Raw genomic sequence first — 23,625 nt, forward strand, 5'->3', positions numbered from 1 at the left:
GTGGTACTCAGAGCCGGAGAGCCCTTGATGAACTTTTCTTTTGCTCGGATTATTGTTGTCTGGTAGGATCGAGATCGTAACGGTTTGATGGGCGGTTGCTCTTGTTGTATGGAGCCATTGAGGACCCTGATAGGTAGACAATTACAAGGGGGTGTTTGCTTGGAATTTCTCTTGGCTTGGGTTTTTTGGGAAGGTTGAACAGGAAGTGAGGAGGAAGAAAGCAGCGGGCATATTGCCTTGTCTTGACATTGTTCGTTACGAGTCCAGCTCATATGATCCTTTGTTCGCATCGGTCTTTTAGTTGGAAGGTGAGCCAGTTTTGCAATGGAGCCAGATGGAGAAGATGAGCAAAAAAGGTGGATAACTTGAAACGTGTCCGTGTACCATCTTGCATTGCAGGCGCGACTGGATCCGAGTGAGAAGAGCAAGATTCTTTACTAGAAGGGGGTTACGACTGCGACGACAGTGACGGGGCAATAAGCGGAGATGGGGAGCGGGATGAGATTGGGGCGAGTGTGGGATCAGTGGTCGGCGATTGTATGCCTGCCAGACCAGTTGCCACAGGATGGAAGATGGATGGCATGTGTTGGTGCTGTCGATATGCAAGACGCCTGCAAGTAGCTGTGGGATGGCTGGATGGGAAGGCGTTGGGAGGGCCCTTTGTGAAACATGTGGCTGCTACTCATGGCTTGGAGTCCGTCTTTGGCTGTCATTATTGGGGATTTGGCTGGCTGTGACATGATCAGGAAAAGGGCAAAAGGGGTTTCTGGAAGGTGAGGTGTCGAGATGCTATGAGTCGAAGAGAACGGGCATTTGTGGTATATTTCTAAGGAATATGAAGAAGATACGTGGGCAGTAGGGGACTACGGATTATCTGAAACTCGTGGGACAGGCTCAACTTGGTAGTGGTAGGTTATACTCTATGGCCGTCAGAACGTGAAGATGTAGCAGATAGGTCTTTGCCAAGGGATCGTCCGGCCCTCTCTTGAGACTGCCTACATAGGTACTAAGGTAGTCGGTGTCGAATCTACCAGTCTTGTTTTGCAGGCCACTTTGTTTCCATTCCTAACTTTTAACCGAGAGAATCAACATCAAAATTTCACCCATCTTATGTTACCTGCCTATCCAATTGCTCAATATACGCAATCTTTCTATCCTTCAGGCATTTTCTAATTGTGAAAGAGGCGCGTGGTGTATGATATAATTTACATCGGAACTTATTACTTAGGTACCGGGAGTCTAAAACATGGTCCGGTTATAGAGAAGGTAGACATCACTGTTCTGAGCTCCTCGGTTATGGATTAGAGCTTTTATGTGCTTATAGTAAATCGATCAGGTAGGTATGTCATCAGTTAAGGAACAGAAATGAGGTGAATAAACTAAAAAAAAAAAAAAAAAAAAAAAAAGGAATTTGCTAGACTAGGATATAGCAGCTTATCTATCCCCTCTTACTAACCTTCACAGACCCTCTTTCTCTTTTCGACTTCCAAAGACTACAATAACACCATTCGCTGTGTTGTTATTTCTTTCCACTCCCTTCTCACAATCTAGCCCCAAACGAATAAAGTTTGGTTCCCCGGATAATTCCGCACTTTTGTCTCTTCCACTACCTACTGCCTGCCTTTCATCACCCAACACATCCCACTCTACCCATGTCACGAAGAAGACGGAGTAGTCAGTATACTACCCATACTTACCAACATCACCACTCAAGTACACAACCCCGCCATAAAACTCAGAGAAGAACCCATATCCGTAATCTTGTAATATATATTCTCTAAATTCCAACCTCCACTCCCTCTATACCCTTCTCCCACCTCTATATATCCCCGTCCCATCCCTAAAACACCAAATCCCCCTCCCACCCCAACCCTCTCCCTCTACCCCTACCCCTTTCCACTCCCTTCAACCACCTCCCCGCCTCCTCCCTAACCCTCCTTTCCACCACCCCCTCCACCAACGGAACAAACCCAACCCCCTTCCTCTCCTGCGGTTTATTCCCCTGCTGCGTCCCCTGCGTAGAAGCAAATCCACTACTCCCCCCCAGCGTCCTCCCCAACGCACTACCACCCAACCCCGCCATCTTCACCTCCACAAACCCCTCCCCCACCACCACCCAGTCCCTTCTCACGTCGTGGACGATCTGCTTGCTGAACATCCCTACCCTCGGGTTACTCCCAACTGTCAAGGACGACACCGATGTTGAGCCCATCGGGGAAGTGGTCATGGAGGTAAGGGTTGTTAATGTTTCATCCAGCTCCTCCATCACCTCCCCCAACTCGTCAGCTGAGTTGGCCGAGTTGTACAAGTAACAAACCAGGCTAGGTTTGAGCATATTAGCCAGCCTGAGCAGCACAGCCAAAACATGCCGCTGGTCAAGTCTTGTCTGGCTAGATAACGACTTGACAATCTTCACCAACGATCCCAAAAGTGTGATCGCGTGAGAAATATCCTCATCACCCGTAAGCTCCCTCGCACAACCGGGCCCCTCTGGCAAAAGGATACCCCCCAGCGCAGTGACATAAACCTCAAGCAAAACCCAACTGTTGCCCTCCTGACAAGCAGCCTGCACAACAGCCGGTAGCATAAACTCCAGCATAAACGACCGAACATGCCCATTCTCAGTCATTGCCCTGGCGATAATCGTCGCCTCCGACTCAAGCCTGTTATTCCCAATGGCAACCTTGAAATTATTCCACAGGTAATGAAACAGCTGCGGCACCGCAGTCGAATCCTTCTCTCCTAGCCGCACACCATAAGCAATGATACCGGCGGTGTGCAACTGGGGATCCTGCAAGCCAGGCGAGTAATCCAGACTTGGCTGAGTAAAAAACTGATCCGGGGGGCAGATCCCCACGCCGTGGGATTTGATCAGAGAGATCACCTGTCGAACAAAAGAGATGTACCGCTCGTGTTCTTGCTGGCTGTTGTTGTTGTTGTTGTTGTTGTTGTTGTTGTCTAGACGGAGAAAGGCGAGGTCTTCCTTGATTTTTTGCATAGCCAACTGGAGGATCTTGGAGAACTCCTCGCGATGTTCTTTGGCTTTTTGGAGCCCGGCTTCTCGGAGGGTCTTGCGCATGTAGTGGATTGCAACGGCAAAGTAATCTAGGTTGGCGTTGTAGTTTGGCGAGGAACCGACCGAGACGGCGATCCGTTCGAGGAAGGGGAAGCCCCGGGTCTTGAGGACCTCGGCGAGGTAGTTCTCGTAGCAGAGGAACCTGTGGGGTTTGAGGACTGAGAGAACCCATAACCCTAGCATGCTGAGGCCGAGGTCCTTAAAGTCAAAGATGGAGTTTTTGAGCAGGGTGGCGATGAACAGGGGCAGGTACTTTCTGTCCTGGGTGTTCAACCTCTTGGGCAGGTCGGAAAACATCGAGTGTTTCCCAGGGATGAAGTAAGCCGAAAGGGGTGTGACCCGGTTGTTGACGAGCCGGGAAGCAACCCTTGCCCCAACGGTCACGACCTTTTCGACGCAGGATGCCTGTTTTGTTTGTCTCCCAAAAGACTTTGGTTGAGGGAGGCCCATGACGGTGCGGGTCATCCAGAAGAAGTCTCTTGTCAAGTTCTCGTTGATCCACAACACAGCCTCCTCGACGTGACCACTGTCTGCGTTCTCTGCTTCCATAAAGTCGCTCGAGTAGTGCTCCTCGGACGCCTCATCAATACGGCCCATGAAGTGGTCGAGGGTGTCGATAGCCACACGCAGAATGCCCCAGTCAACGCCAGGAGACTGGAAGTCGAGGCTCGTGAATGTTTTTTGTAATTGCGCTGGATAAAACTGTCAGTCAAGACCTCAAAGAAGCCACCAAGCGAACCAACTTACGTGTATTCAACCCGTAAATCGCTGCCTCCAGCGAAGGAGCCCGCTGCAAAACATCCAGCGAGGCTTTGAGACAAACAAACAGCACATCCAACGCCGTAGTCTTGTTCTTGGCAATCATCTCATCCTTCATCTCTTTTGTAATACCTGCCATCATCTCGCTCGACAGGTCACGGAATTGCTGCTCAATATCCGAGGCCGCCGACAGATACTGGTCCAGGATTTGGTTGAACACGTTGTTCCGCCACGACCTGAACGGCTCAAATGCTGCACGGCCTTCATTCTTGGCTATCACGAACCGAGCAAGCTGGTTCCAGGCCCGAACATTAATCAAGCAAGCCTCCTTGTGAGCGCTTGCTGGAGTGACCAGCTTCTCGATAAGATGGACACCCGGCCGTAGATCTGGCGGGGCAACCCAGAACAGGGTGCAGAGGAGATCGTGATGGTTGCGGAGAGCAGCGAGATCATGCTGGTGAATTGTGCATTCCTTGAGGTACTGTCGGTTATGGTTCGGCAGCGTCCTGGCCACAAGATTCCTAATATCGTTTGTCCGTTCAAGTTGCTTGAGCCTCTGAATAGCCAAGGCCAGCAGCTTGATGAAGATGTGAAAGCACCGGTCTTCTGGCTCTATCATGAGTGAAGGACTGCGATCAAGCTCCTCCAAAAACTGTGGAGACTTGTACACCTCCTCGTTCCTGAGGTTCTCCAAATTTTGCGAACCGAAAAAGTCGAAGATTGTGCCAATGATAGTAGTACACTTCCGCCAACCCCATTGCTGAACCAGGAAGTGACATCTGGCCACAAGAGCGCGGCAGTACTCGTTGAAGCTGGGTGGCTGTCGAGGGTTCGACTTGTACAGCCCAAAGACGCGGTCCATGAGCTTGCGAGGCAGTAGCCAACCCTCGATAGGGGCTGTCTTTCTCATGCCAGAAATGAGAATACCGGAATCGTTAATCTCAGTCAGCGGCAGCAAGGTAAACATGTCCTGCCAAAGGGTCTCAAAGGCTTGCGCATCCTGACCGGAAGCCGCCCCATTGCTGAGCTGGGCAGCGTGGACAATATCCCAGAAACCACTTCTTGGAATATTGGCGTTCTCCAGCACTCTCATCAACACCACCCAACAATGGACGAGGACACGGTCCGATCGGACACCGCGTTCCCTGAATGAAAGACGCTGTAAGTCACCATATAGGTCCCGCAAGTCTTCTAACCCAAGGTTCAAAAGACGCGTCACAGTGGCCGAAGCCAACTTCTTGAGCAGATCCTCAACATTCATAGCCTGCATCAAGTTGACACCCGCCCGGGATATCGAGCGCACCGCGAGCAATGCCACACAAAAGCGAGATGCAACCTCTACGCTATCGATCTTGTTTCGGCCAGGGACATCGCCCAGGTTGACAGACCCCCACCGAGTGACGAAGCTGCTGAATACTTCCAGACATCTCGACACAAAAGCCTTTTCTCGAAGCTCATCGTCAATGCTCATCGACTCCAAGATGTACCTGACAATGAAATCAGCTGCCTCAATTGGCTTCTGCCTGTCCAAAACAGCTTCCGCCGGGTCAGCTGCCAGCTGGTCAGAAACCCAATCGACCAATATTCCGAGTTCCGACGAGGTCTGATCGTTCCAGATGCTCCACCTGAGCGTCTGCTGGTCAAAAACGAAACAGATGGAGGCCTTTTGGTGGCGGATCCTCTCAGCTAGTGAAGGCTCGACTGCTTTTCGGACAAATCCACGGCCGAAGAGTGTGCTCTCATGGAAGAACACACCCATGTCAAGCGGGAAGATGTCAAAGTGCTGGGTATAATGACTGCCATATGGACCCAACCCCTGAAGCTTGTTCGCCGCCTGATCAATCTGCTGCTGCTGCTGCTGTTGCTGTTCAACAACGGCGAAAGCAGCAGGTAAAGGATCATTTGCAAGGGTATATTGGGGAGCTTCTGTATCGATTTGTTGCGGCCGTTGCCTTTTCCGATACCTCGACTTTGAGCTCTTTTTAGGCGTTCTTGCTGATGCAGGAGCAGGTTCGGGAACAGTTGTCTCATCTTCACTTTGATGGGCCAGCTCTTGAAGTGTGAAATCCGCACCCAAGGCCCCACCAAGCCCATCCGTTGCTGGTAGATTCAACACAGCCCCAGCTCTTCTGTAGTAGGCATCAAGTTTCCGCTTTCTGGCCGCTAGTCGCTGTCGTTTATCCTCATCTTCATCTTCTTCCAACTGGGCGGGTCGGAACTGTGGCTCGCGATCTGGCACATTTTTCCTTGGTGGCGGTTTGGGTCGAGAGATGGAGGGTGTTCGAGCTAGCTCACGAGGTGCTGGAATAGATTCCACCGTGACGAATGAGTCAAAACCACTTTGCCTGATCAACTTGCGAGAAACAGAGGTACCAGAGGCAGGGGGTCTTTTAGGTGTTGGGTTTTTCGAGATTTCTCTCAGGGCTGGCCTGGGCTTCGGTCGCGGTGCTCGACTTACAACCGGAGCCGTAACCCTAGGCTTTGTCTTACCAGACTTCCAATCCTGAAGAGTTGACAGTGCGTCAACATTGTCCCTGCGGTTGGCCAAGCGGATACTCTTCTGTGTTGGACTATCCTTTCCGAGGTCTGGCCTTTTGCGGACAGCACGTGCAGCTATCTTGATAAACTTGGGAGCATCGGGTTCTAGAACATCGAGAATACTGAGCAAGGGCGGTGTTGCTGCCCTTTTTCGAGTGCTGTGTTTCGCTGAAGTAGCATTTCCTTCCCGTCTTCGCTTCGCCGACGCCTTTTTGGAATATGTTGAGGGTGAGGATCTCGATGGACCAAGAGCCTGCGTAATTTTGGGCTGCCGCATATGTTGACCAGGAAGCCCTTTGAAAACAGACTTTCCAGTCGTGCTTTTCTGTTTCTTTGCCCTTTTGGACGTGTTGAAAGAACCGGATCGCCTCTTGTTGCCGGGAAGCATCCAGTCGACAAAATCTTCCTCAATCACGGAACCTGCATCATCTTCGATGATCAACACATTCTCGGTATCTGACAAGGACCTTTCCGTTGTCAAAGTAGGTCTCTGAGCCGGCGGGCTATCCGAATCATCCGAGTCATCGAATAATGGGAACTGTGTTGATACAGGCGGTCCACTTTGAGTACTTGGTTTCGGGAGTGCCACGCCCTTCCTGAATGGCTGCTCAACCAAAGGTTCAGGACTTCGTCGTGCTTGTCGAGCAGGTTTCTGCTGATTATTTGCTTGATTCAACCTCAACCACGAGGCTGGAAGAACCCCGCGAATTCTTTTGCTGGTCTCGCGAATCACATCGGAGTCACTGTCAGAGCTGTGCCGGGAGCGAACTGACTCAGCATCGCTGCCTTCGCCCTCGTCATCCTCGTTGATCATGATTGGAGAGCCGGGGGCTTGAGTACGGGTCCTAGATCTATTGTTAATGTCTGGAGGAGACGATGATACATCATAGACGACAGGCGGCAGAATGATAGGTGGAACCACTCTCCGCTGAGGTGAAGATCCAGGAGATGAGTCCAGCACAGTCCTCAGCCTTTTCCTGGCAGACAACTGGCCGGAGAGTTGACGTTTAAGCTTCCGTGGCCGACCCCTTTTCCTCGGGCCTGGTTGAAGCCTGTCCAGAGGCGGAAATTCCTCATCATTAGAAAGGCTGGTGGCGTCCGTCTGTGTGCCGGGGGTTTGCTGACTACTAGTCCGCAAGTGGTGGGCTGGAGACGGTTTTGATGTAGAAGGAGAGAGAGCCAGTTCATCGTTGTCATTGTCAAACAATAAGGGGCCGCTTTCTTCGGTGTCTTGAAGCAGACCTCGTCCACTGGCCTCCTGACTGTCCTCCTCAGCTTGGTACTCCTGCTCTTGAGAATCATCCTCGTCGGCGGCCCTCCGGGCTGATTGGGACGCCTGTTCAACTCTGATGGGTTTTACGCCATGTGACTTCATGAAACTTGTGTACCGGACATTTTCAATCATGTATGGGTGCTGCTGAATAGGTTTTCGTGGTCTCAAAGAGCGCTCCAGCCGAACAGCAGTTCTCCGGGCCAGCTCATCGCCATCATCTGCCGGTATTTCGCGGTTTTGTGGCGAACTGGGAGCGGCATGGGACCGTAACGGGGATCCGGGTGGGGTTGGCGTCCTGGAAAGGATGCTCGGAGGCGAAGAAAGCGGCGAAAGAGAGGACGATGTAGTCACTCGGACATAGCCAGTAGATATCTCGTCCTCCAAGAACTCTTGTTGATTCGTAGTGGCCTCGGTAGACTCATGCGAGTGCTCTGGTTCAAGCCTTCGGTAGGTTCCATCGTTCGGAGCGGTAGGAAGTGGTATTGGAATCTTCGGCTTCGGTTTGGGGGCTGGCTTCGCTATCGGTGATGATGGTTTTTGTGTTTGGAAAACAAAAGACGACGCGGGGGCCGGCGAGGAGCCTGGAAAGTCCCAAATATCACCATTTTTCTGGGGTTGGGCAGCACGTTGTTCAACCGTTGTGGTGGCTACGGCTGTAGTCGCTGCTGCATCTGCAGGTATGTCTGTCGAGGTACTAGTTCCGAGGTCGAGGTCAGGAATCTCGAGGTCGCTGTAGTCGTCGTCATCGAAGTTGTCGTCGTCCGAGTCTGGTACCTCTCCGAGTTCCCTCCAGTTTCTCATGGCTTCGTATGGTCATGTCCGTAGGATTCGATGCATCATGGTCTTCTGCTCCCTGGAAACCATCAAGTGTTACTGAAGCACGGATCACGTTCATTAATGTTGAATGAGACGCGTAAACTGGTCCCAAAACGCGACGTGATGCCAACGGTGGGGCTCTCAGCACTGGCCACCGCGTTGATGAGTGCCGTTTTGCACTTGGGCTGGCAACAGAAACGGTGAAACAAGTCCGTATTGGGCCCGTAATTACGCTCACATATACACCGTCCGGTTTTTTTGGCGAGAGGCCACTCCGTTGACATGCCAAACCGATCTTGATCCATTCATAGTGGTGGTGAAGAGCAATTCTCAGCCACAACTTATTGCCAACATGGGCGCCCAAGGGAAATTCTTTACAATCGCTGCGGTGGTGGCCCTCGGGATAGCAAATGGTAGGGCGTTCTGATTTGATGAAAGCATAACTTCGGACTAAGAAACAATAGGATACTACACATTCAACCCGAGCTTGAAAGAAGCCAAGGAGAAAGCAGACGGAACATATCTCAGGTATGGGACCAGGAGAACTTGTGTGATTGACCAATGCTCATGTTAAATAGTAAAACTTTGGAGAACCAAGACGCTCAGAAGAAGACTGCTAGTCAAGAGGACAAGAAGTCAACGAGTCAATGAGGGGCACTTATTGAGAAATAACTGAAGGGCAGACACGAAAGATCTCATGATAAATTATACAGATACTCCTTGACAAATAGCTCCTCCTCTCATCATTTGCTCTCAGTTAACAAGAAGGTTCTGTTCCAACGTGCAACCTCTTGAGATGTCTAGCGGGCTGGCTGGAGCTGCTAGCTCCAGAAATTGTTAAGAGCAGCTCTCAGAATTTGAGTGGATCGATTTCGTCACAGTGCAAATGGCACCTCGTTACGTCAATTCCCCTCCTCGGGCGGGGCGGAAAATGCCAAGGGCCCCGTTAGTTGCAATTAAGCGGGGAGTCCAGGACCAGGGCCCCCAATCAGACCACTTCGAATTCCGAACTGGAAGGCCATCTGCCCGAAAAAAAGCTCGTCTGTGCATGACTTCACACATCACACAAAACAACGTCGACGAAGGAGCTCCAGGCCGCACGCCGCGCCGGTTACCCAATTAGACCCATCTCCTCTCCCCACCAGCGTCGAATTTCCATCTTCCTACTCTCGCCCCGTCCGACCTCTTCGAATAGACCGTAATACCACACATACCATCACCATGTCTTCCGCCGTCCGCAACGCCCTTGTGCGCGCCAGCCGCCCGGCTACCGCGGCCCTCGGCCGCCGTGCTGCCACCACACACGCCATCTCCAACCCTACGCTGGCCAACATCGAGAAGAGATGGGAGGCCATTCCCCCTGCGGAGCAGGCCGAGCTCTGGATGTCTCTGCGCGACCGCATGAAGGGTAACTGGGCTGAGCTTACCATTGCGGAGAAGAAGGCCGGTAAGTTGCGGGTGCCAAGACTTTCATCATCATCAATACCACCGCCGCCGAACACACATGAAGCTCTCGCGATAGGGGCTTGGAGCTATGGGGCAGCTGGGGAAAATTGATAGGGATGGGAAGCGGCAGTATGTGAAGCTTGCTGGGAATTTGGGAAGCTTCAAGGAGCTTGTTGGGCTGCACTGCCGTCACCACCACATCCCCGCTCTCGGCCCTTATCGTCGACCAATATGTCATGGAACCAGACAGAAGCTAACTCGAGCTCAGCCTACTGGATCGCTTTCGGTCCTTGGGGCCCCCGCACCGAACCTCCCCAGGGTGAGGGCAAGAAGGTCTTCCTCTACACTGTTATCGGTCTCGGCGTCAGCGCTGCCATCTTCGGCACCATGCGCGCTTTCGCCAAGCCCGCCCCCGCGACCATGACCAAGGAGTGGCAGGAGGCGACAAACGAGTACCTCAAGGTGCGTACAATATCAAACTGGCTTGGGACTCGGATGGACAGATATGCTGACATACAATTGCTGCTCCCAGGCTCAAAACTCCGACCCCTTGACCGGTATCTCGTCCGAGGGCTACAAGGGCAAGGGCCACATCCAGTCCCCCTCATCAAAGGCTTAAATCAACAGGTCCGGTTTCTTTTGTCGTTAGACGCAATACTACTACTCACCGGGCAAATATGCCTGGATATCACGATTCTGAAGAAGAGTCTGGGGAGAAGAATATTGAGAAGGGGGGCGGAGCATTGGAGCTCACTGGTGCTAAAAACTGGATGGGGGTGTAAATACTGTACAATGCTGACAATGCGACATCGTTTCCTATTTCACGGTGGATTTCCTGTGGTGGTCTGTTTTCATATCTCATACCCCGAAAATTGTTGATGACCCAACTCAATATATGTTTGCAGAATTCCATATTCGCCCTGCTCTCGTGGCAGGGTATGAGCTCCTTGTGGAAGATGAGGTCATGGCTGCGAGTTAGCAAGGACGCCCATATCAACGGATTTTGACGGGTCCGGGAAAGGCGATCCACTCTCCACCACACACACCAATGGCATGATATCACATGCTTGAGGCTCGGATAGAGCTCGAGTAAGGGATTGAGAGAGGCTCCGGGGAAGTGTACTGGGAACCGTGATGTCGAGTGAGGGGTGATAGCTATTCTTCGCCTCGATATTAGCTGCTGCATACCTGGTCGTGCTGGTGTAGAGCATGCCAGGTGGCATCTATGTTTGCCCCTGTGTACGATACGCTCAAGTAAGTTTATCTCATCCTTTAAGTTCATAGCAAGGACTATAGTAGTAATCTTGTTTGTCGGTAGACCTTGATTGACAACGGCACCATAACTGCCCATAGACATACTGATGGCTACCTATCTGCTCGTATCCCGAGTATAGGTGTCTCAGGGTTACATCCCCTAGCTACACAACCGCAACTGTAGCCTCGTGTGTGTGTGTGTGTGTGAGCGGACACTATTGCCATTTTGACGGTCACACAATTTTGCAACAGCTTTCTTTCATGTGATAGCTCACTGAACACCACCAGCTAGCTACCTAACTCACTTTGAGATAGCTTTCCAAGCACGAACCAACCAACCCCGCGCTCTTTCTTGGTCACCGCCACCCGGCAGCAGCCCCTCCATCATCATCATCAACCCCTCTCTGGGATATTTCCACAGAATATTGATAAAAGTCAGAAGAGGCTCGGGTTGTTAAAAATGCCATTTAACACCTTCGACGGCAAGGGCGTGCATCCCGGCTGAATACCACATGGTGCAGCACGTCAAAAAAGATCTGTAACCTTTCCCAGCCTCAGACAATTCAAGAGGATCATTGGCGGAAAAAAATCATTTACTTAACCCCCCTGCCGGAAGCCACGGTGCTGAAATTCAACCAGCGATTGGCGAACCAGACGTGGGGGGTGTTCCGGGAAGCCGGGGAAGGGAAGGGGAGTTTACCCTTTTTGTTGTTTTTGTTTTTTGCACATGCCAAAAGACGGGATCTTTTTGAGATAGAAAAAGAAAATGTCTCTCATAAACATGGCTTTTTCTTATTTTTGAGAGTTGGTGCTGAAGAAGCAAACAACCTTTCTTTGTTAAGATCGACGCTAGAGGTGGTGGTTGATCTTGCTCTCGTTCAAAGGCTACACAAACTTTTGGGATTTTGTGCAACAATTGGGGACTGCCCTGTGGGAAAAAAGGTATGTCCTGGTGATGATGATGGGTTTTTTTTTGTCATAGGGCTAACTAACTCTTGCTGAGGGTTTTTAAAAAGCCAGGGAATAATATCTTTTTGACTACCCTAGGACGAAACAGACAGACGAACCTGTTGATCTTGGTTGCGTCATTGGTGGAGACGGCGCCGTCGTCTGAACTGTCTCTCTCACTCTTGCCTCCTACTTACTACCTTACCCCCTTATACCTACCGAACTTCACGAACTTTTCCCACTACACCTATTTTTTCCTCGCGGGGACGAAATTCCTAAATATCCCCTTATTTCTTTGTTAAATCGCCCCCCGCCGCGCATACGGAACGACAAAAATGTCCCGCTTCACCCGCAGCGCCAAAAGGGCCCTCCACCCCCTCGCGCTGCTGGCCACCACCTCGGGCGCGCTGTATTACATGTACCGACCTCGCAACATCCCCGGCTACGAAGGCCCCGTCGTGCCACCCCCCATCTTCGGCGCAGACGGCACGTTCAAGCTCCCTCGTTTTCCAAAACTAAAGTCCAGGCTGGAGCAGATCAACGACCTCAAGCGATCCAACACGGAAGAAGAGTATGACATTCTCGTCATTGGCGCGGGAGCCACCGGGTCAGGCGTGGCTCTTGATGCCGCGACCCGAGGGTTAAAAGTGGCTGTTGTTGAAAGGGATGATTTTTCCTCGGGGACAAGCTCGAAGAGTACAAAGCTTGTTCATGGCGGGGTGAGGTATCTGGAGAAGGCGGTTTGGAATTTGGACTGGGCGCAGTATGAGCTTGTCAGGGAGGCGTTGAAGGAGAGGACGTATTTTTTGCAGACAGCGCCGCATTTGAGCATGTGGTTGCCGATTATGCTGCCGTTGGACAGGTGGTGGAAGGTGCCTTACTATTGGGCGGGGACCAAGTTTTATGATTTTTTGGCGGGGAGTGAGGGGATTGAGAGTAGTTATTTTTTGACGAGGTCGAAGGCTATTGATGCTTTTCCGATGTTGAAGCAGGAGGGGTTGATTGGGGCGTTGGTTTATTATGATGGGGCGCATAATGATAGTAGGATGAATGTGAGTATCGGGGTTACGGCTGGGTTGTATGGGGCGACGGTGGTGAACCATTTGGAGGTGAAGGGGTTGTTGAAGGGGGAGGATGGGAGGTTGAGGGGGGCGGAGGTGGTGGATAATATTGGGGAGCGGGATGGGAAGCAAGGGGAGAGGTTTAATATTAGGGCCAAGTGTGTTATCAACTGTACGGGGCCGTTTACGGATGGGATAAGGAAGATGGATGATCCTGGGTGTAAGGAGATCGTGGCGCCGGCGTCGGGGGTGCATATCATCTTGCCGGGGTATTATTCGCCGGGGAAGATGGGGTTGATTGATCCGTCGACGTCGGACGGGAGGGTTATTTTCTTCTTGCCGTGGCAGGGGAATACGATTGCTGGAACGACGGACGAGCCGGCGCAGATTACCAAGGATCCGTTGCCGGATGAAAAGTCGATTCAGTGGATTTTGAACGAGGTTAGTCATTACCTCTCGCCGGATATCAATGTGAGGAGGGGGGATGTTTTGGCTGCTTGGTCTGGGCTGAGGCCGTTGGTGAAGGACCCCAAGGCGAAGAACACGGAGTCGCTGGTGAGGAATCATCTCATTGACATCAGTGAGAGCGGGCTTGTGACTTGCGCCGGCGGAAAGTGGACGACATATCGACAGATGGCCGAGGAGTGTGTGGACGCGGCGATAAGGGAATTTGGGCTGAAGCCAAAGCCTATCACGAACCCCCCGATGATCAGCGGGACGGAGCATGTCACAGATGATGCTACACTTGATGGGACTTGCCAGACCCACCGGGTGAGGCTCGTTGGTGCCCACGGCTGGTCACGAACATTGTTCATCCACTTGATTCAGCACTTTGGCGTCGAAACAGAGGTGGCCAAGCACCTGACGGAAAGCTATGGTGACAGAGCCTGGACAGTCGCTTCGCTGTGCCGACCGACGGACAAGAGATTCCCGGCGAGGGGAGAAAGGATCTCACAGTTGTATCCTTTTGTGGATGGCGAGGTGAGGTACGCTGTTCGTCACGAGTTTGCGCAGACGGCGGTGGATGTGCTGGCGAGGAGGATGAGGCTGGCCTTCTTGAACGCTCAAGCTTCACTGGAGGCGCTGCCGAAGATCATTGACATCATGGCTGATGAGCTGGGGTGGAGCAAGAAGAGAATGGATCTTGAATGGAGAGAGAGTAAGTCTTCCAGAATAAGGGGTCTATTGATATGGTTGCTAACATGTGTGAACAGCTGTGAAATTCCTCGAGTCCATGGGCCTCCCTCAGCCATTGTTGTCAGCGACACGAAAGCAGGTCGAGCAGGGCAAGATTGACTTCAAGAGTCTGCTTGAGTGGAGGATGTATTCACGACATGACAAGCCTGGGCCGGAGGGGGATAACCAGTGAGATAGATGTTGGCCACTAAAACAGGAGGTCTCCTCTTTTGTTCAGATTGATGATTTGCTTGGGGGTTGTGTATTACTGGACTGGATATTGCATAGCAGGCATCGTTTCTTGAGGGCAAAGGGGCACAATGGCGTTGTCTTATAGATGGGTTCTTGTCATGAGAGGGCTGGTTTATTTTTCACCGTAAGTATTTGTTCGGCATTCGGGTAGGAGAGTATGAATATGTCTGGTAGTGGTAATGTGTGCTTGGACATATTGATGATTTGAGGCTGTTGCAGATGCCAATGTGTATTTAGTTGAGATATAGGCAATGAATAGCAAAAAGCATTGCTAGACGGATGACTGTCTGCATGAAAAAGATGACCCCGACCCGATTTGAACGGATAACCTTTCGATCTGGAGTCGAACGCGCTACCGTTGCGCCACGAGGCCAATTGATGTTATTCCGGAAAGGAATCTGGGTACAGATAGAACTCTTGGCATTTGCCCCACCATCCGAAAAGACAAAAGCTCTCGCGGCTGGCAACGGCCAATTTTGACATCAACCACCACCTGCCGGAGCCTTCTCTACAGCAGCAGTTCAGATATCCGCCGTTAGGAACAATCCATTTTCCCTCAACGGCACTCGCCTCGATATAGCCACTAGTTTTTCTGGTGTATAACGGTTAGCCACCAGTTAACCCGGCCGCCAATATAGCACGATATCAAGCCCAATTGGACCTTTTTACATCGACTATTCTTTCTGCCCGAACCGCATGACGTCTGCACCGAGGGTCAACTAAGACTTTCCTTTTTTTCTTCTTTTTTTTTTTTTTTTAAATAACTTTTCCCGCCTCCCATGCCTGTCGCCGGGGCGAGAGCCCTGCTGTCGGCAAAGGCTGGTGTTGCTGCTCCAAGTCGACAAGTACTGCCCCGCGTTGCCGCCGCCTCCGCATTTCACATCCAGCATCATGGAGCGTTACTACATCGGACAGTAAAGAGGGGGTTCCATACCTCCCCTTCTTCTCTCGCCAGGCCCGAAGATGGAGAGAACAACCCTCCTCCAGCAGCAACAGAGGAGAACCCCCCCAAGAACGACACCACCAACGACAAGAACAAACCCGAGCAACAACCCGAAAACAACAAACCTACCGAAACTGAGCCCGCCCCTGCGCCAGAAACCTCCTCCGCAGCAGCTATCGCCGCAGCCGCCAAAAGAGCCCAACTCCGCACCTCCGGGTATGGCTCCGCTCGCGCCCGCGCAAACCGCATCCCCCGCGTCGAGGAAATCCCCCAGCTCGAACCAGACGAGTTCTTCCTCGAGAACAATGTCTCACTTTATGAAGACCGCCCCCTCGGATCCCTCGACACGCTACTCTTCCCCCTCCTAAGCGAGGACCAAGAGCGCATACTGTCCGAAACAGAAGCTGAGATCAACGAGCAGGCCTTGTCGGAGAAAGCAGCCGAGTACTACAAGTCAAGGATTGTGGAACTGGCGGGGGATAAGGAGGTGCTGGATAGGCTGGTGGGGAGGTTTCAGAGGGTGTACAATGCCGCCTTCTTGCAGGTGGTTGCCTTGGGGCATAAGCCGACGGATACGCCCGAGAAGGTGCTTGATGTGAGGGAGCTGAGGGAGTTGGTGACGGATCAGTATGAACGGCTTGTGAGCTGGGAGGAGGGGAGGTTGCAGAAGGAGGCGGGGGAGTATCTTGAGACGCATGGGGGGGAGACGGTGAAAAGTTTATTGTTTGAGAGTCCGTTGTCTAAAAAGCCCGAGCCGGAGTATTCTGTTTGCAGGGAGTTGCTTGCGGCGGTGAGGTCGCAGTTGCATACCCCGCCGCCGCCGGGGATGGGCGGGATGAAAAGTGAGGCGCGGAGGCCGGTGCAGCTTTTCACGGTTTTGAATCGTAAGGGGATGGCGGTTCCGATGGAGGTGGTGGATGATATTGCGACTGAGCTCGCGGCGGATGTGGTGCACCTGAGTGCGATGGACCTGGGGAGGATGCTGGGGAAGCATATGGGGCAGAATTTGTATCTGAACCGGGGGTCGTTGTCGATGCTGGGGTATGCGGCCGCGGAGATGAACGGGAGGACTGTGGCGAGGGCGGATGCGGAAGGGGAGGAAGGGGGGATGGCGGGGATGGTGGCTGTTGCTTTGCCTTCAAGGTTGAGGTCGTATTTTTCTTCGAGGGGGGAGAGCACGGCGGGGATGGGACTGGATGGGAAGTGGGATGATCTCAAGCTTACGAATGCGCTGAGTGCGTTGATCGAGGCGGCGGATGTCAAACGGGGGATGAGAGGTGGGGAGACGGAGCAGAGGGATCTGATTGTGCATATTCATGATTATGTCGAGATTGGGGCGCTGCAGAGCTCGCTTCTGAACAAGATCAGGACGATTGTTGATCGGATGTGGCATAATGGGAGGAGGGCGGTGATTGTGGCTTCTTCGGCGAGCGAGTTGAAGAACTCGGGGGGGCAGTGGCGGGATCAAATTGCAGAGATTGGCCGTGAGGGGACGCATATCATTCCGTTTTATTCTCACGAGCATCAACACGAGGAGGGAGCTTCGGAGAATGTGCTGGACAACTTGATGAACATCGGGGAGATGGTGCAAGCCATGATGGGTGCTGATGCCGATGTCATCTTCCACAGGCAATTACTCCGGAACGAGCCTTTGTTATACATGAACTGTACAGGGACCGAGAAGGACAAGAGGCTTGTGAACCTGCTTAAACAGCATGTTTTTGATGCCCAGTGGGTATACCGGGTCGCCACCTTGCTCGTTGGGGTCAGGAAGCCGGGTCTCAAGCGCTTTTCGTTCGATCATCTGAAGCATGTCTTAGACTTTATGTCTGAAAGGGATGAGCATTGGAAAAAGATTGTCCCTGCCGTCAAGCCACCTTACTACTCGCCACTCTTCACACCACGGTCGCCTCAAATGCCCAATTTCTTCTCTGGGGGTCCCCCAGACGAGTTTGGGCAGCAGTCCAACGGCCCATCAGGGACTCTTCCGGGCGGTCTCTTGTCCAAGGACCTCGACCAGCACGAGAAGAAGCTCGCCTCTGGCCTGATCAACGCGGAGGACATCCACACAACGTTTGACAACATCATCGTCCCCCAAGAGACAAAAGAATCCCTCATCGGACTCACCTCCCTTTCCCTCACCCGCCCAGAAGCTTTTACTTATGGCGTGCTCAAGACTGAGCGCATCCCGGGTTGCTTGCTCTACGGCCCCCCGGGAACAGGCAAGACCCTCCTCGCCAAAGCGGTAGCCAAAGAATCGGGCGCAAACATGCTCGAGGTCTCCGCCGCGTCCATCAACGACATGTGGCTGGGTCAATCAGAGAAGAACGTCCGTGCGATCTTTTCTCTCGCTCGCAAGTTAGCCCCCATGGTCATCTTCCTTGACGAAGCCGACGCCTTGTTGGGTGCGAGGCATAACACACCTGGTCGAACCGCCCACCGGGAAACAATCACGCAGTTTCTTCGAGAATGGGACGGAATGTCTGACATGCGCGCCTTCATAATGGTGGCCACCAACCGCCCCTTTGACCTCGACGAGGCGGTCTTGCGGCGGCTGCCGAGGAAGATACTAGTTGACCTGCCCCTCGGCCCGGAGAGGGAGAAGATCCTGGGGGTTATGCTAAAGGAGGAGGTACTCGCAGAGGATGTCGACCTGGCCCAACTGGCGAAGGAGACGGATTTGTATTCCGGCTCTGACCTGAAGAATCTGTGTGTGTCGGCGGCGATGGAGGCGGTGAGGCAGGAGGTGAGGGATAAGGAGGCTTGGGAGAGGGAACGGGCTGCTAAGCTACCGGAAGGGGAGAAGGCGGAGGGGGAAGTGGAGGAGGTTTCAGTGTTTCCCGAGAAGAGGGTGCGGGAGGGGGGAGTGGAGGAGGTTTATGAGTATCCGGAGAAGAGGGTGCTGACGAGGAAGCACTTTGAGAAGGGGCTGAGGGAGATTAGCGCGAGTATTTCGGAGGATATGGATAGTCTGAAGGCGATTAGGAAGTTTGATGAGCAGTATGGGGATTCGGGGAGGAGGAAGAAAAAGAAGAGGGGGATGGGGTTTGAGGTTGTGGGGGATGGGAAGGTGGTGGGGACGGAGGAGGTTAGGGTTAGGCAGGTTGTTACTGGGGTTTAGATCAGGGGGTTGGTTGATTTGAACAAGACAAAATCGAGGGGGTGACTGTATGAATAGCTGTAACAAGAAAGGGTATAAATAAATGGGGGGAACGGTGGCATAGGGTACGGCAAACGAATCAGGGGGAAAGCGGAAAAGTTTGAAAAGTATATATATACAATTTGCTGCATTGGATTGGGAAACTTTGTATATATTGCAATTCAGCGGAATTGTAAATAACACGACTACACTCGATCTCACGGTGTTTGTTCGACCCTGGTTATAAGATTGGTTTACCTACCCCTGATGCACACAGCTCCGTCAAGCTTTCTTACCTCGTTCAAACCCAACGTCCATTTTCCGGAACAGCAATTCAAGCACAGATTCCCCAGAGATACATGAACCTGAACAACAAAAAAACATGAATGCTACTAAAAAAGACTACAATAATTCTACAACCCCAATCATGAATCCAAAAAAAAAAAGAAAAAAAAAAAGAGCCGAGAAAACCATTCCCATCCCATCATCATAACCCTTAATCATCTTCATTACCTCGCAGCGACCAAACTCCCCTCAACACCACCACCATTCGTCCCCCCATCCCCCGCCCGCCATGTCTCCTCCGCCCTAGTCCCAGGAGCCAGCCAGGCAGCGGCCGCATTACTCGCCCCCCTGTTCCTCCCCTTCCCCCCATTCCCCCCAGCAACATAATCATCCGACTTCTTACTGTCGCCATTGACAACAACCCCCACCCCGCTGTTCGAAGCCGGCGGCACGAGGTTAGGAGACGACACCCTCCCATTCGTATACCCATACCCACCCCTCCCAAAAACCCCATTCATCTCTTGCGGCGACGCCGTGATGCCACCATTATGCTTCACACTCAAAGGCAAAATCCCCCCCTCCACCCCCTTCAAATTATCCCCCGTCAACCTCCTCGCCTTCGCATCCGCCTTATTCCTCTCACTGCTCCGGTCGTACATCCACAACCCCAAAAACGTCAGCCCAATCCCCACAGCCTGCACCCTCGTCGTCGGGTTCCTGAACCAAATCAGCGTGATGAAAATGACAAACACCCTCTTCAACAAGCTAGCCACCGAGTACGTAACCGGGGACACAGTAGACAACAACACAAACGCGAGGATATTCTGTCCAAAGTGAAAAGTTCCGTTGAAAATGTACTCGACCGTCAACCGTCCGTGATCAAAGCTGTTTGGTGAGACCGTCAAGTCGACTGAACCATCATACAAAAAATCAGTGAGGATGTGGAACCCTTCCGACCAGAACCAGATGGGGAGGGTGCAGATGAAGGCCATGCCTGAGGAGTAGCAGAGGAGATTGAGCTTGTCCAGTTTCTTGGACTGGACTCCTAACCCTTCTGCTTCCGCTCGGGCGGCTTCGTTGAACAAGCGCTTGGAAAAGATGTTTTGTGTGACGAATATGATGGTTGCGAGGAGGGCGTAGAGGATGCCGAGGAATTGGCCGCCGAATTGGCTCTTGTTGCTGGAGCAGGCGAGCATGACTCCAATGGTGAGAGGGATGAGCGAGATGTATGTCGCGCGGGGGTAGCGGATGTCGAAGATGAAGCGGTAGGCTAGGACGGTGAATAACGGGGAGAGGCCCTTGATTGTGTGGACTAGCGAGACGGGAATCTTGGATGTCGCGGTGGAGGAGAGGAGATGGCCGCCGATTTGGAAGACAGCCAGGGGGAGGGTGGTTCGGATTACATCCCGGGATGGGTATCGGATGGGATGTTTGAGAGCTGGGATGAGGGTTCGTAATCTGGGGAACTTGGAGGCGAGCCCTGACAGGATGAGGCAGTAGGAAGATACAAAGCCGAATTGGACGATGGTAAGGGTCGCGGGCTTGTCAAAGGCCGTGAGGATGGACTTGGAGGAGGTGTTGGTCAGGGCGGAGGACCAGTACCACATTATGCATAGTGACTACACAGCAGGCAACAAGACATATCAGCATGGTGGCACAAGCTGGAAAAGAGGACACAGGGGACATTGGACATACAATGAGCTTCCATGATACTGGAGCGCGGAGGGCGTCGGCTATCTCGTGGGCGTTTTGGCTCATACTCCCGGAGCGCATGCGGTGGATGGCAGTGCTGATGCTACTCCTTTTCCTGGCATGGCCGTATGCGTGAGAGGAGGCGGCGCCGGGAGCCCATTTTACTCTGCTGTCGCGGCGGGCGTGAGCGTGGGTGTGCCAACGTTGCTCTGGTTGTTGTTGCGTAGCACTTTCCCTGCTGTATCCGTATCCATTCTGTTGCTGCTGCCTTCCTCCTCCATTCGGCGCGCTCGAATCGAAAACGTGGGCGGCATCAAAGTCGGGGAACTTTTCTGTACCGTTGTGCGCCGGGCTACCGTTTGCGTTGGACAGTCGGTTCTGCGACGGTGCCCGCATGTGCGAGGTCGAGTGTGGCATCGCGCACATGTATCTGGTGTAGGTATGAACAGAGAAGGACTTTGTTCAGTCGTATCTATAGCGATATCTGTACTCGGGATCCTTGGACAGTTGGCGTGGGATGTTGGCGTAAGCGAGTGGGAAGTACAGGACTTGGCTTGACAGACGTCACAAGCAAGTTAAAAAAAAAAAAAAAAAGTCAATCAATCAAACGAGTGTGTTGTTGAAAATCAACTAGTTTCAAGTAATCATGGCAAACTCGGTTGACAAGCAGCAGAGGCAGGAAAATGAGAGAGAGTTGTGTTTGATAGCCTGAAGCAATCACCAATCACATAGAATTCGAGTCGATGGCAATTGGCAACCTATGTATGCAGCGCGCGGCGGTTTTGAATCCCGCCAATTAAGCTCTCTTGGCGCTTCCAATCGCTGTCACAGAAGCAGCACGCGCTGCAGGGGGGGTCTCCATCCAGCCTTCGGAGCGCACCAGCCACACCTTGTTCACTCCCAAACAGCCACCGCCAAGCCAAGACCTGCCTCTTTCTCAAAAGTTTGGGGCGCGCCGCATGGCGATTGATTGCTGGACGTTGATGAATCGAGGACGTTGATAGCGCGTCAAACTCCACCCGCCGGCCATCATCACCACCCCCGACTGCTTTTACGACAGCAATATCATCATATCACGGCCCAAATCCGAGTCGCATCACGAGTACATCATCAAGTTTTTTCCCCTGACGAACAAGAGCCGACGGCTCACAGCTGTCCAAGATGGCGGCCCCAAAAATGACCAAGAACCAAATGCGCCGGGCGAAGAAGAAGGAGCAGAAAAAGGCACAGGTCGAGGTCAGTACTGTTTTCTATCCATCAGTTCACAACACAATCCCAATTTCTAACTATTTCTCCCAGAACGGCTCAAAAGCCCCAGAAGATACCAAGGATGACACCCCAAGGGAAAACGGATCTATACCAGACGACCAAACACCCGTCGCCGATCTCGAAGTCAAGAAGGATGGCGATGAAGACACAAAAATGGACGCCGATGGTCCCATCATCGACGAAATCCCATTGGACGACCCCGCCTACGCCGATTTCAAGAAAGCATTCGAAAAGTACGGCATGAGCCTGGACGATGACGACGAGGTAGCAAAAGAGGCCAACGCAGGCAACAAGGGCGAGGTCTTCTTTGACCAGGACGACGAGATTCCCAGCGAAGACGAAGACGCGCAACCAAAGATGTCCAAGAAGAAGCGCAAAAAGCTCAACAAGCTCTCCATCGCAGAGCTCAAGGCTCTCGTGCGGACCCCAGAGGTGGTGGAATGGAACGATGTCTCGTCGTCAGATCCACGTTTGTTGGTCCAAATCAAGGCGCAGCGCAATATTGTTCCTGTGCCTGGGCATTGGTCGTTGAAGCGTGAGTACCTCTCCAGCAAGCGTGGCATCGAGAAGCCGCCGTTCAAGCTCCCCCAGTTCATCGCCGAGACGGGCATCACCGAGATGCGAGATGCGGTTTTGGAGAAGCAGGCCGAGCAAACCCTCAAGCAGAAGCAGCGAGAGAGAGTACAGCCCAAGATGGGCAAGCTCGACATTGACTACCAAAAGCTCTACGATGCCTTCTTCCGCCACCAGACCAAGCCAGACCTGACTCGATTCGGTGACGTCTACTACGAAGGCAAAGAGTGGGAGGCCGACTACAAGATCTTTAAGGCTGGTGAACTCAGCGAAGGACTCCGGGATGCTCTAGGGATGCAACCAGGCTTTCCTCCCCCGTGGCTCCTCCAGCAACAACGCATCGGTCCTCCCCCGTCTTACCCAACCCTCAAAATCCCGGGCTTGAACGCCCCTCTCCCACCAGGAGCTTCTTGGGGCTTCCAGCCTGGTCAATGGGGCAAACCCCCACTAGACGAATACAACCGTCCCCTCTACGGAGGCGATATTTTTGGCCTCATGGTCCCGGGACAGCCAGGGTACCCCACGGGCGCACCAGCTCAACCAGGCCAGCCCGCAGCAGCAGCAGCAGCGTACATCACCCCGGCGGAACCAATTGACCGCACACTTTGGGGAGAACTCCAACCCCCCGCCGAAGAGTCGGAAGAGGAAGAATCCGAAGAAGAAGAAGACTCGGACGAGGAAGACGGAGACCACATCCCGGCCGGTGGGATCGAAACTTCCACCGGCCTCGAAACTCCGGGCGGATACGCCAGCACACTCCACCCTGACGCCTCTGGTATTGAATCCAGCATGGGAGGTGAATTCGATCTCCGGAAACAGTCCCGCAGGGGCTACGAAACGGAGGAACACCCACGGTCGGCGTATACCGTCATCCCAGAGAGGCAAACGAGAGTTGGAGGGCTTCTTTGGCTCGGATAAGACGTACGACTTGGGGAGACACGGGGCCGGGCTGCCGGTGCTGGGGAGGGAGGATGAAGAGAGCAGGAAGAGGAGAAGCGGGGCGACGTGGAGGTCAGTCTTGATGCGGATCAGCTCGTGACGGAAGAAGCGATAAGAAAGAGGAGGTGAAGAAGAGGTATGAGCAGGGGACGACGGAGGAGCGGGTCGCCGGGCAGTGGAAAAAGA

The 23,625-nt window shown here is 52.8% G+C and overlaps 7 protein-coding genes across 7 annotated transcripts, besides 1 other annotated feature; 5 read left to right on the plus strand and 2 right to left on the minus strand.

The window, feature by feature from the left end:
- Positions 1-1,840: 1,840 nt before the first annotated feature.
- On the minus strand, positions 1,841-8,447 carry PODANS_6_5460 (uncharacterized protein; the record flags this gene model as incomplete). Its single annotated transcript, XM_001910008.1, has 2 exons — positions 1,841-3,768; positions 3,824-8,447. The coding sequence occupies 2 exons, from the start codon at positions 8,445-8,447 to the stop codon at positions 1,841-1,843; spliced, it is 6,552 nt and encodes a 2,183-aa protein (XP_001910043.1).
- Positions 8,448-8,814: 367 nt separating this feature from the next.
- Positions 8,815-9,113, plus strand: PODANS_6_5470 (uncharacterized protein; the record flags this gene model as incomplete). The annotated part of the gene is made up of 3 exons (XM_001910009.1): positions 8,815-8,875; positions 8,927-8,990; positions 9,041-9,113. The coding sequence occupies 3 exons, from the start codon at positions 8,815-8,817 to the stop codon at positions 9,111-9,113; spliced, it is 198 nt and encodes a 65-aa protein (XP_001910044.1).
- A 570-nt stretch (positions 9,114-9,683) lies between these two features.
- Positions 9,684-10,527, plus strand: PODANS_6_5480 (uncharacterized protein; the record flags this gene model as incomplete). The annotated part of the gene is made up of 3 exons (XM_001910010.1): positions 9,684-9,909; positions 10,177-10,370; positions 10,441-10,527. The coding sequence occupies 3 exons, from the start codon at positions 9,684-9,686 to the stop codon at positions 10,525-10,527; spliced, it is 507 nt and encodes a 168-aa protein (XP_001910045.1).
- Positions 10,528-12,445: 1,918 nt separating this feature from the next.
- Positions 12,446-14,467, plus strand: PODANS_6_5500 (uncharacterized protein; the record flags this gene model as incomplete). The annotated part of the gene is made up of 1 exon (XM_001910011.1): positions 12,446-14,467. The coding sequence occupies one exon, from the start codon at positions 12,446-12,448 to the stop codon at positions 14,465-14,467; it is 2,022 nt and encodes a 673-aa protein (XP_001910046.1).
- Positions 14,468-14,900: 433 nt separating this feature from the next.
- Positions 14,901-14,972, minus strand: a tRNA (tRNA-Trp).
- Positions 14,973-15,378: 406 nt separating this feature from the next.
- On the plus strand, positions 15,379-18,663 carry PODANS_6_5510 (uncharacterized protein; the record flags this gene model as incomplete). The annotated part of the gene is made up of 1 exon (XM_001910012.1): positions 15,379-18,663. The coding sequence occupies one exon, from the start codon at positions 15,379-15,381 to the stop codon at positions 18,661-18,663; it is 3,285 nt and encodes a 1,094-aa protein (XP_001910047.1).
- Positions 18,664-19,190: 527 nt separating this feature from the next.
- PODANS_6_5520 (uncharacterized protein) lies at positions 19,191-21,075 on the minus strand (the record flags this gene model as incomplete). The annotated part of the gene is made up of 2 exons (XM_001910013.1): positions 19,191-20,585; positions 20,662-21,075. The coding sequence occupies 2 exons, from the start codon at positions 21,073-21,075 to the stop codon at positions 19,191-19,193; spliced, it is 1,809 nt and encodes a 602-aa protein (XP_001910048.1).
- A 744-nt stretch (positions 21,076-21,819) lies between these two features.
- PODANS_6_5530 (uncharacterized protein) lies at positions 21,820-23,418 on the plus strand (the record flags this gene model as incomplete). Its single annotated transcript, XM_001910014.1, has 1 exon — positions 21,820-23,418. The coding sequence occupies one exon, from the start codon at positions 21,820-21,822 to the stop codon at positions 23,416-23,418; it is 1,599 nt and encodes a 532-aa protein (XP_001910049.1).
- Between the last annotated feature and the right edge of the window lie 207 nt (positions 23,419-23,625).

The sequence above is a fragment of the Podospora anserina genome, chromosome 6 (assembly GCF_000226545.1).
Source record: "Podospora anserina S mat+ genomic DNA chromosome 6, supercontig 2".
Lineage (NCBI taxonomy): Eukaryota > Fungi > Ascomycota > Sordariomycetes > Sordariales > Podosporaceae > Podospora > Podospora anserina.